The 12,517-nt window shown below is 38.7% G+C and overlaps 2 protein-coding genes across 2 annotated transcripts; both read right to left on the reverse strand.

Annotated features, from left to right (window-relative positions):
• Positions 1–2,042: 2,042 nt before the first annotated feature.
• Positions 2,043–4,139, reverse strand: LOC130472071 (uncharacterized). Its single transcript, XM_056842492.1, has 3 exons — positions 2,818–4,139; positions 2,128–2,752; positions 2,043–2,075 (listed from the first exon to the last, which is right to left on the reverse strand). Exons 1-3 carry the CDS (start codon positions 4,137–4,139, stop codon positions 2,043–2,045), a joined length of 1,980 nt encoding a protein of 659 aa, XP_056698470.1.
• Positions 4,140–4,707: 568 nt separating this feature from the next.
• On the reverse strand, positions 4,708–11,687 carry LOC110784821 (aspartic proteinase Asp1). The gene is made up of 9 exons (XM_021989267.2): positions 11,344–11,687; positions 7,039–7,156; positions 6,703–6,929; positions 6,064–6,294; positions 5,810–5,948; positions 5,529–5,723; positions 5,371–5,443; positions 5,182–5,269; positions 4,708–5,085 (listed from the first exon to the last, which is right to left on the reverse strand). The coding sequence occupies exons 1-9, from the start codon at positions 11,508–11,510 to the stop codon at positions 5,025–5,027; spliced, it is 1,299 nt and encodes a 432-aa protein (XP_021844959.1). The 5' UTR covers positions 11,511–11,687; the 3' UTR covers positions 4,708–5,024.
• Positions 11,688–12,517: the final 830 nt, after the last annotated feature.

A 12,517-nucleotide genomic window follows, 5' to 3' on the forward strand; every position in this document is an offset into this window, starting at 1 on the left:
GAACCAGTTGAATCTCAAAGCTTTCTAGCTGGGCTACTGCTTCTTTCATCAAGGCCAAGTACCTCTGCATAGACGGTTCTCTGGCTTCATATTCACCTCTATATTGGCTGGCCACCAGCTGTGAATCGGTTTTGAGCACTATTTTCTTAGCATCTGCTGCTTTGCACATCTGGATTCCTGCGATTGCCGCCTCATACTCTGCTTCGTTATTTGAAGCTTTGAATTTAAATTTTATAGCATATTCGAAAATGTTGCCTTCTGGTGACACCATTATGATACCTGCGCCCGACCCTGTGACTGCGGCGGAGCCGTCTACTGAGATCTGCCAAGTCCCCAATGGTTCTTCCTCCTCCTCGTATGATGCCTCTGCAATGAAATCTGCCAGTGCCTGTGCTTTTATGGCGGTTCTGGGTTTGTACTCGATGTCATATTCTGAGAGTTCCACTGCCCATTTCAGGAGTCTACCAGAGGTGTCTAGCCTCTGCAATGACTTCTCTAAAGGCTGATTAGTCAACACTTGCACTTTATGCGCGTCAAAGTATGGTTTCAATTTCCTGGCAGCTATCATGATGGCGAAGGCCATTTTTTCAATCAGGGGGTACCTCTGTTCTGCTGGGTTGAGGATGTGGCTGACAAAGTAGACTGGCTGCTGGATTTTATCCTTCTCGACTACCAGAGCTGCTGCTACAGTTTTCTTGGAGGCAGAGATGTATAGCTGTAATATGTCCCCCACTTCTGGTCTGGCTATGGTTGGGAGGCTTTTCAAATGGTTCTTCACCTCCTTGAATGCTTTCTCTTGCTCCTCTCCCCACTTAAATGTTTTGTTTCCCTTTAGCACCTGGAAAAAGGGGAGAGACTTGTCCGCGGACTTGCTGATGAACCTGGTGAGTGCTGCCATTTTCCCAGTCAACCTCTGGATGTCTCGTATGTTTCTTGGTTCTGGTAGGTTGAGTATGGCCTCTACTTTTTCTGGGTTGGCATCAATTCCTCTTTCACTGACCAGGAATCCCAAAAATTTTCCAGACTTAACACCGAACACGCATTTTTTTGGGTTTAATTTCATACCAAAATGCCTCAATGTTGCAAAAGTTTCCTTCAGATCCTTAATGTGATCACCCTCCTTTTTGCTCTTGACTATGGAATCATCTACATACACCTCCACGTTTCGGCCTTTTTGTCCTGCGAATATTTTGTCTACCAGTTTCTGGTATGTGGCCCCTGCGTTCTTTAGACCAAATGGCATAGCCCTGTAGTTGTAAACTCCAGCGTCTGTGATGAAGGCGGCTTTTTTCCGGTCTGATTCTAACAAACTGATCTGGTGATAGCCCGAAAAGGCATCCATGAAACTCAGAAGGGCATGCCCGCTGGTGGAATCCACCAGTTGATCTATTCTGGGTAGCGGGTAGCAATCCTTCGGACAAGCCCTGTTTAGGTCTGTAAAGTCTACGCACATCCTCCATTGACCATTTGCTTTCTTTACCATCACAACATTAGCCAACCATTCCGGGTAGTCACACTCTTCTATGAATTTGGCTGCTAATAGTTTGCTGATCTCTTCCTGGATGGCTACATTCTTCTCTGTCGAAAAAGCTCTCTTCTTCTGTTTCACCGGTCTGACTTCTCTGTTAACAGTCAACCTGTGGACCATGACGTTGGGATCAATCCCTGGCATTTCGTCGGCAGAGAAGGCAAATATGTCCGCGTGCTCTCGCAACAGATCGATGATATTTACCCTCAGGGAAAGGTCTATATCTGTGCCAATTCGGACTGTTCTGTCCTCTACTCCTTCCTCCAGCTCTATCTCTTCTGTTTCTTCTGCTGGGGCTGGTTTTAACAGTCCTTCTTCACGATGCTCAAAATTCTCCATGTCCAGTAGTGCGTCTTTTTTACGCTCTGCTCTCTTTCTCTTTCTGGACAAGGGAATGTCTGCCTCTGCCAGGGGCGGGGTCTGGGTGGCTGTTTCAGGGCTGTGTGGTAGCATCTCTTAGCCTGCTCTTGGTTTCCCCTGACCTTAGCTGATCTGTTATCATTCGTTGTGTACATCATGGTGAGGTGATAAGTAGACACCACTGCTCCTGCATCATGAATAAATGGTCTGCCCAGAATGGCATTGTATGCTGCGGGTACCTTGACTATCATGAAATCAACCATGACATCCTTGATATCTTTCCCCTGCCCAATTTGGACAGGTAAGCTAACTATTCCTTCTGGTATCACCGTTGCTCCTGTGAAACCAATTACTGGGTAGCTAATTGGCTTTACGTGCTTCTCTTCAATCTGCAGCTCTTGGAAAGCTGGCCAGAATATAATGTTTGCAGAGCTTCCTCCGTCTATCAGGATTCGATGGATTTTTCTGTTAGCCACATCCAGAGCTAACACCATTGGGTCATCATGGGGATAAATTATGCCCTTACAATCATCTTCTGTAAAAGTGCACTGTGGGATTTTTGGAGGGGCAGGCCATTTTCCTGAGTTGTGGTAATTAACCTGGTGTTTAAATTCGTTCACACTGGCCTTAGCACCGCTGGCTGTAGTACCAGCGTAGACTGGTCCTCCTGTTATGACCAGTATATCATTCGACCTCTTCTGCTCTGCTGGGTGGTTCTGTTTTTGCTCTGTCTTCCTGTTATCAAATCGACCCTCATCATCCCTGTTTTCGTAGGTCCTGCTGTATGAGCTCTTTGCCTTAAATTGTGTTAGGTACCCCCTTCGGATCAGGTCCTCAATGTTATCTTTCAGGTGAGTGCATCCTCTGTGAGATGACCATGATCCTTGTGAAAATCACAGTACTTCTTCGTGTCCCTGTATTTGTTGTACATTTTCGGTGGTCTCTGCCATTTCTCATCCTCCTTGCTGATAGCAAAAATCTGGGTTCTGGATGCAACCAGAGGAGTGTATTCGTTGAATTTGCCTCGCTTTTCAGTTTTGAACTCACTACCCCTTCCTCTGACCTGCCCGTGCCAATCTTTTCTGGGCTGCTGATTTTCCCTTTTGTCTGGGTATTCTGTTTTGTACGGCTCTTTTCTGCTCTGACTACCGTAATTGTTCTCACTTGCTACATATCGTCGTGAGGTTGCTCTGCCAATCTCTTCACTTTTTATGAATTCATTTGCCTTCCCCAGTACCTCTGCCAGGGTTGTGAATGACTTTCTGCCCAGATAACTCTTGAATTCTCCATCCCGCAGACCAGTCATCATAGCCAGGACTGCTACCTCTTGCTGTAACTTGAGTATATTCGATGCCTCCATATTGAATCTGGATATGTACTCCCTCAGAGATTCCTGAGGTCCTTGGATGACTGACATCAGCTCCCCTGTCATCCTTTCTCTGGCAATGTTTGCCACATATTGGGTGCGAAACAAGATGGCTAACTGCCGGAAAGAGGTTATGGTGCCCTTGGGTATTTTACCGAACCAGCTCTGTGCCATCCCCTCCAGAGTGGAAGGGAAAACCTTACACCACATAGAGTCTGTGTTGGTATATAGCATCATGTGTCCTCCAAAGGCAGAGAGGTGATTCGTTGGGTCTGACTTTCCGGAATATTTGCAGGTGGGCATTTTTATCTTTTCCATTTTTTCCGAGAGTATCTCATCACAGAAAGGGGAATTATCAGGTTTAACTATTGCTCGGGTGGGATTTGGCATACCTGACCCGGAGTGGTGCCTCTGGCTGGGTGCTTGTTCGGTTCTCGCTCTGGGTTGAGCTCTGCTAGGCGTGATACTTTCTGCCTCATATTCTTGGCTGTCAGCCCCTTCCATCTCCTGCTGCAGATTCCTCCTCCAGACGTTCGGACTGTTTTGGGGTCTGGGACGTTTCCTCCTCTGCTCAACCTCAACCTCTGGGGCTGTCCTCATGACCTGGGCTTGCGGTGTTGTCTGGGTAAGGAAGGTCAGGACTTCTATGGCTGTGCGCATCTGGTCGGGTGAGAACTGTGCCCCCAACCGTGCTAGTGAGGCACTGGTTGGAACTGGGATGCCCTGGCCCTGGCTGGGGGTTGCCATAGCTCTGGGTTGTGGTGTCTCTCTTGGCGGACCAAGACTCTGAGGCATGCCGAACAAAGGTACGTTTGTGATTCTCTGGTTGTTTCTAGAGGTGGGTGGTTCTATTTGCTGGATTATCGGTTCGCTTGACTCAGTCATTTTGTGGGAGGGTAGGTCTTTTAGAGGCAAGGTCTGGGAAGTCCCCTCCTTCTAGCGCCACTTGTTCCGAGTGTGGAACTGGGAGGACGTTCCGGAGTGCCTTGGCCCTGTCAAGCAGAGCAAACGTGAGCTAACCTCGGGGGTTTAACCGAGGAAACCCCCTCCGATGCCTAAGTCAGCAAATAGATAAGAAGTCTTTAGAGAGGGAATATAGAGAGAAGGTGGAGCAAGTACCGTGTGTAAGAATATGTCCCATCATGAATGATGTGGGTGCTATTTATAGGCGTACTATTCTGTACTTTGGCCTACTTAGATGCCGCCACGTGTATGACGGCGATGTACTTTATTCCTTGTCGTTGTCGTTTAGCCTGCAGGTCCCTTCTTGGACTGATGCAGCTTTGCCTAGCTCTGCTCTGTGTCTTTACACGTGATCTGGGGAGGTTTGATCTGCCTGGGCTGCATATACTTGGCTTGGGGTTTAGAGTCTTTCTTTGACTTGGGTGTGCCCTGGGTGTCAGGGTTTGCTCTGTTATTGATGTTCTGTCCTCTCTGGATATGATTCCGTACAATAATCTTCATCTATTATAGTAGGGTAATATAGTTACAGTTCAAATAAAATTTACACTTATCATGACATCAATCAGGATGCAGAGTCCTATGTCCAAAAAAAAAAAAATCAGGATGCAGAGCAACCACTATTTCAGTAAGGCGGATTTCTGGTATAATATTTATAATAGTTTGTCCATATGATTATGTACCTTGTCATTTACATGAAAACAAAGCCGAAGATTACATAATATGTCGAACAATTTATGTCTATGTACCATCTTCACTACTGAACAACTACGTCATCTGTTGGTGGTGTTGTAAACTTCCAGGATCATGCTATAGCTCATCATAGCCGTGCTCCGATCGATAAAAATGTATGTCATTATCTCGATCCAAGCTGTTAAATCAAGAGAAAAAAATAAAAAAAAATTCCCGGGTAAGAATGCTCCCATGTAGAGAAAAGAAATCCACAAGTGCATATGATGATCAGAACTTTGGAAGCCTGTCACAGTTTGCGGTTGCCCATCCAATCTGGCTTTTATCGTTGTTGTAAATCATCATTTTGTTTAGCAGTGAGATATCTGCAAATTAAACAGCAACACAATTAGTAACAGTTACTAGAAAGTATTACAAGTTATAAACGCGCGGTTCAACCCAACTTCACACCATAAGTCTCACTCACCTCCAAGAATATTGAGATTTTCCAATCCTGCCTCAGCACCATTCAAAATTCCCAAGCACACATTGCCAATTTTCTGAATAACGGAAAAAGGAAGATTTAATATCGTGTTCTTCTAATTATCACAGAGAAAGTGAAAAGTAAAAAAACTAGGTACTTACATTGACAATAAGATAGCACTCGGGTGACATTTCCAGCATTGCATTATTCGCCTTTGAGAATTTTAATGCCAAAGGCTTGAAAAATTGTTTAATATCGTTGATGGATTTGAAGGGTTTTGCACCTTTCCAACACACTGGAAGTGTTTTATCCTCGGGAGCAATCTTTAGCTGCTTTTGATTGATATTTTTCTTTATCTAAAAGAGAAAATGAATTTCAGCTAGCAACAATTTTTAGGAGTGCATTCAAGATACAAGTACTACTCCGTACTAGTCATTCTCACCATGGATAATGCAGCTTCATAAACTTGACTACTAAGGTAAGTAAAGGTACTTCCACTATCTAGAACAAAGGAAAGACCACCCTTGACAACATTTTTCCCACTAAAAAGTAGCTCTGCAGGTCCCATTGAGTAGTAGTTCCTAAAATAAATCATTTGACGAGTTTAGGAAAACAAAATGTTAAGAGAAAATTACGCCAAACTATAAATTTCATGCATAAAGAATGGAAACACTAGATAGAAAAAAGAATGCTAACCCAATTCGGTTTTTCAGCATCGGTACCCAAACGGTTCCTGAAGGAACTAGTTTGTCCCCAAAGAAAAGGTAACCTCCTCCTTCATCACTGAAGCAATGGCCAAACATGTTTTTGGTCACTTTTAATCCGTGAAGTTGAGACAGGATACTGGATTTTCCATTTGCCAGCCCAAGAACTCCGTCCACAAAAGGAGGTTGAGCTGAATTAGAGAAGTCCTGATCATAGCCGCACCTGAATCAATAAACATCAATTTATCATCTGCATTAGTTCGAATAAGGATATTACACATTTCGAATTAGAGATTTGAAATCCACTCAATCCAAAATAAGTACTATTTGAGAGTGATGGACGTATATATATAAAAAAAAAAAAAAAAAAGTAACGTAAGTAATATATGCTCCTTAAATACTGATTGAATAAGCATATTCAGTGAAAGGATTGAGAAGCAGGGTGAATTAAGGAATTATAAGCCAAATTATACATTAGTATCACAATTACTTTGGGTAAAAAATAAAAAATAAAAAACATAAATAAAAAACTTAATTTGGATTGGAGAAAGTAATTCTTTATCTGAGATATGAAGAGGTTGCTTCAATTGTAAAATTTGAATGTTCAACAAGAGATAAAAGAAGTACAAACCCAAAGACCAGTGTAGTACGTGCAGTGGAACCATTCAAGAATTTAAGGGGAAAGTTGTCCTTGACTAGTACACCGAAAGATGACCCATGATCAGCATACTCAATTTCATAGTCACATTGATCACTAGGATTGCGACAAAGATAGTTCGGAGGATGTTGCAAGAAGCTACAAATGGAATCCTTGCATGTGATAGCATTATTCAGTGGTTTGTAAGGCTTGTGAGGAGTCTGCATGGGAGAGATATATTATCCTTCAATTTGTACAGGAAAAGTAGGACATGGAAACAGTTACATATTCTCAATTAACTAAATCAGACATGTTCCAAAGAAGAAATACCTTGGGACAATTAACACAAGGTGCATCACAATGGACCCATGTGAGATCACTGCCAGTATCAATATCAAGATGATAAGGTTTAGGAGGTTCGCCTATATTTAAGGTTGTGTAAAAATACCTGCAAACATTTTAAAAGAACTTCACTAAGCATTGGCATGTATAAAAGTGTAACAAGAGATAGACAGATAGTTTGGTTCAGATTCAAAATTGAAACGATCATGAGGTGCCCCAAACATGAAGACAGAACGAAGCCAGTGAGAGACAAAAAAGGAGTTTTGAGAAACAAAGAAATGGAAACAATAACCGAAGCAATTCACAACAAATGGAGTAGACCTTTGCCAAATTGATGAGGTCCTTTTTAGCACAAGCTACTCCGAATGGAGTGATTAAGTGATAAAAGAACTTGACTTCATATTCGAGACAATCATTTTTTGACAGTACAGTAAGATCGTATCCCTGCTTTCCTACAGTGGCCACCTTCTGTGTAATCCAATTCAGATTTTGAAACAAGATTTTAACTTGGAGAGGAATACTTTAAAATCGTTATAGGAACAATTGAAGCAAAAGAAACTAGAAGATAGAACCAGTTTTGAAGTGTGTCCTTACTCAAAAGGACAAATAAAAACAGTGATCAAAGTACTACGCACAACATGATATTCACCAGAAATATGAAACACATAATAGTACTTTATACTCTAAGAAAAAACTGAAGACTCTAGCTGGTATTTAAGAGTTAATTACAAGAGAAAATCTAGAAACACATATACATACCAATCAGAGTAAACATTCCCTTCAACAAAGAAACAACAGTAAAGTCATACAAGAAGCAAACGTCAGTTAAATAGATACCCAAACAAAACTAAGAAGTGTCTTTTGTCAGAAACTAGAAACATTTCCGATGATCCCCCTCTTTCTCAACATCAACATAGTAGCTCCATATAAATTCTCACAATGATGATTAGAAGACTCTGTAATAAGTCTAAGGAAAATGGGTCCACCCACTCCATTTTTTCTCTCCAAGGCATATGACAACCAGTTTGTTTGCTAATATGATCTACAGCTGATGCCAAAAAAAGATGAACTAAGGAAGTAAAGTTCCTGCAACCTAGCATGTACCAGACCACACCTAACATGAATAATAGAGGTGATCAAAGTTATGCTTTGATTTTAACTATGTCGTATTACTTGTTGAACTTGAAACAGGTTAAAATGTAGTTTGAACTCTCTTGAAGGACTCTGCAGTAAAAAGAAGTCAATCAAGCAGCATAAAGAAGAACTAAATGAACTGGGTTGAGACACAATGTAGCTGTAGAAGGAAAAAATATTAGGCACATGAAGCTAAGCAGGAACGTGTGAAGGAGAACTATAATTCCACCTTTGTTTGGGATACATTTGAATATTTGATAGTTTAGACTTTAGATCTCAGCACTACTGATAATTGGGCTGCAAATTTTTTGAAGAAATGCTACAGAAAATGTTAAACATGCATTTGGATAGTTCCAAAATGCTCATGTTGTAACTTCTAACTGTTTTTTTTACCCAATAATTTAACTTTGACAGAAGTACGACTTAAGATGCCTGTCATTTTGATAGAAAACCACGAAGGAGTGAACATGCCCTGAAATGAGAACTTAGAAATTACCCAGAAGACATATGGGCTCAATATCCCATTAGAGGCTGAAGGCAATAAAAGGACTAAAAGGAAAGCCACTCGTGAATCTACAACTAATGTTTGTGTATGGTACCACTCATGAATATATGGGGTATAAGTCGTTGGCAGGATAGCAGTTGTATGAAGGAAGCTAACATCTAAAAACTGAAATTCAGAAAAGGGCTTTGAGCAATTGGTTATACTTCAGGATGTCCTCTTCTAATATACTCAGTAACAAATAGTGCAGTTATTGGACACTAGTCCCTCCTAACAACGGGATCAATCAAATTATCTAAGCTTGCATAAGAGAGTACAAAATTTCCTAAACGTTCTTCCGCAATTGCATCCTCAGGAGTAATTTTAAAAAACAATTCTGAAGGACAAACTGCTTACTAGAAGCATGATGCACCACCTTTTATGAGATTGATGACCTGAATTCCCTAATACTTCCTCAGGTCTTTTTTAATTGCAACATTTTGATATTCAAGCTTGTTTACTCGTAACTTTGACCACTAAAATATGTGATTATTTATTACTCCCTCCGTCCCTTTTTGTTCTTTACGTTTGGTATCATGCACGCGATTTAACGACTAATTAATGTGGATTGAGATTCCGTCTAATTTTTATTTAAACAATGTAAATTACATTTATCTATAATGTTTTCACTTTTATCCTGAATCTGACATTAGGAAAATGCCCAATGGATTTAATTGGTTAAAATAATCCTTGGACACAATTTGTTTTAGAATATTTAGGCATTTATGTGATAATATCTCAATGTAAATAACAAAATGGAATACTCAAAACAGAATATGTAAAGAACAAAAAGAGATGGAGCAATAGTAAAAATTATTTAGAGAATATCCATTTAGAGCAATCCAAAAATAATATATTTTATTAAAAAATATGGTCAAAGTTAGTAATCTATGACAGGTAAAATTGTAAAAGTCAAATGATACAATTAAAAAAGAATTGAGCATTCACTAAACATCTATACCCTTTTTCTATTTAGAAGGGAAGGCCATAGATGATTCGAATGACACATGTCACCCCCATCTTTCATGCATAAATTATTTCTTTATTTTTTCCAATTTTTCCTTCTCTTGTTTATTATACGAACTATTTTACAGCTATTCAACCCCTCTTCCACTCCATCTTCCTCATTCAACATCAATTCACCATTAAAATCATATATTCATTCAACCTTTCCACTCCATCTCTCTCTTTAACACTAAATATTAATTCACCATCTAATTATACTTCCTCCATTTCGGAAATATTGTACCATGGTTGACTTTTACTCCTCTAACCATTACTCCCTCCGTCCCCCTTAATACTCGACCTGTTTTGACTTTTTGTACTATTCACATAATTCACTTTGACCCTATTTTATTTATAGTATATGAAAATAAATCTTTGTATATAATATATTGTTGGCTTTATCTTAATATATACTTACAAAATATTAATATTTTTATAAGTTTTTATAATATGTAGTTAAAGAAATTGGTGGTCAAAATTGTGCATTGGCAAGCGTGTCCGGTCAAAACAGGTCGAGTATTAAGGGACAGAGGGAGTAATTTGATTCTTAATATATCAAATTATGAGCAATTAAAAATTATAAAAAATTAATATTTAGAAAATATATATCGATATGAATCTAACATGATGACCTCACATGACTAAAATTTCATTACGTACAAATCACAATAAATGGCCAAAGTCGTAGTGTGAATAGTGTAAAAAACAAATGGTGCGATATTTTCGGAACGGATGAAGTATATTTTTTCAATCAACTTTTAAATTTCACCTATATGTAAGTCATATATTCCCACTAAAATCACAAGCCCTCAATAAAATTAGCACTTTAAAAGACGGCTTAACAACCATTGTATAATTGTCCGTTCATCGAACGGGCTCAAAAGCTATTAACTATAACAATCCAGTCGTAGTTTGATTTTGTCATTAACCCTTTAAATAATTTTAATGTTGAACATTAGAAATCGTACTAGAAATAAAGATGAAGCATGTAAATTTCATCCATAGATAGTCAATAACTCATCACTGCAGCCAAATTTAAGCTTTTTTTTTTAGGGAGCCAAATTTAAGCTTTTTATTTTAGTTTTGCTTTTGATTTTTTAAGGTACAAAGGGAAAAGGGCAGGAAAGTTAATAATAATAATAAAAAAATAAAAAAAATAAAAAAACTCAAGCAAGTTTATCAACAAAAGAATAGTCAACTATCATTCAAAGAAACTATATAATAATTTGCCAAAAAAAACAAAAAAAAAACTATATAATATAAATGGAAAAAAGAAGAAAATTGCATCCAGAACATAGATAAAAATTCGGCTTTTTAATTAATCAATGAAACTAAATCAGGAAATTCTATTGGGAAATAATCAAATTCACAAAAGAAAAAATCATAAATTCCGCACTAAAAAAGCAAAACAAAAACACAATTATAACAAAAATGCAGTCCAAAATTGCTTAGCTAACAATATAAATTGGAATTTGGAATTGAACCTAACAACAACACATACATAATCAAGCATTAAAATCGATGAAATTTGAAAAAAAAAAAAAGAATCAATCAAAGATTAATCAATAATAAATCATTAGAAAATAAGAAAGATTAGGAAAATGGAATTATACCCATCAGGATAAACGTTCCCTTGAACACGAAAAACGGAAGTATAATCGATTGCAGACGACCCATGATTCTGAGGTTCACAAAAAATCCCTTGAAAAAATGTAGCAGCGAAGAACAAAAACACCAGAATCACTGGAAAATACACTTTCTCAAAATTGAATCCCCACATTTTTTGTTTTCAGCCCAAAATTGAAAGATTTTTGATGAAAAAATAGAAATGGAAGAAGAAATTTGATGAGCGAGTTTAAGTAGAGAGCAGAGAATCCAAGTCACCGCGGTGTTCGACGAAGTTACGGAGTACTGTAAATATTTACAGAAGGATCTTTTCTTTTCACCTGTTTCACGCGCCTTACTATATTTTGGTATGAAATCTCTACCTACCTACGCGGTTGAAGAAGGTAGTCAATCTACTAAATTGTTATTAGTTTTGACCTCGACTGATTTTGTAAAAATATATATATGGAGTATATACTATCGTGACACAGATCACGTAAATAAGGTGGCGTGTGATTATTGTGATACACACGCGAGAGCGTCAAAAAAAAACATGTCAAGTTGACATGTCATATACACATTGTTAAGATTTTATGTTTAGATTGGTAGCACAATAGGGCCACGAGTCTCATGATATAGCAGTTGGTATGGGGTCAAGCTTTTGAAAGTATGTGACCTATGTAGTGGTGGAGCCAGAATTTTATTTTCGGGGTGTCGGCAGTGGCGAATCAAGGATTTTTAGAGCGATCTTCCATAAAAAACAATATATACTAAAAAAAAATGAATCGTCCAAAAATTAATAAATATTCATATTACAATCAAATACCTACAAAATTATTACAATTATTCTCTACGGGTTTCATTTGCATGATGAAAAGAATAACTTAATTTATGAGACGGGGTATTTAAATAATTGATCTCTTTGATTTGAAGTAAATTTGGGCATGATGTGTTATACAAAACTATAAGAGACCGGTTGTTTCTAAGGACTGGTCTCTTAGATTTATCCCTATAGTACACGCGTTGCCTTATGTGCGGAGCGTGGTTTTTTAGTATCACCTAAGAGACATGTTCTAGATTATAACAGGCCTCTTAGCTCTCAGCTATAATTTTTTTTTTTCAAATTTTTTTGGGGGGTCGGTGGACCCCCTTGTACCCACGTGGCTCCGCCACTGGACCTAT

The sequence above is a fragment of the Spinacia oleracea genome, chromosome 4 (genome assembly GCF_020520425.1).
Source record: "Spinacia oleracea cultivar Varoflay chromosome 4, BTI_SOV_V1, whole genome shotgun sequence".
NCBI classification, from domain to species: domain Eukaryota; kingdom Viridiplantae; phylum Streptophyta; class Magnoliopsida; order Caryophyllales; family Amaranthaceae; genus Spinacia; species Spinacia oleracea.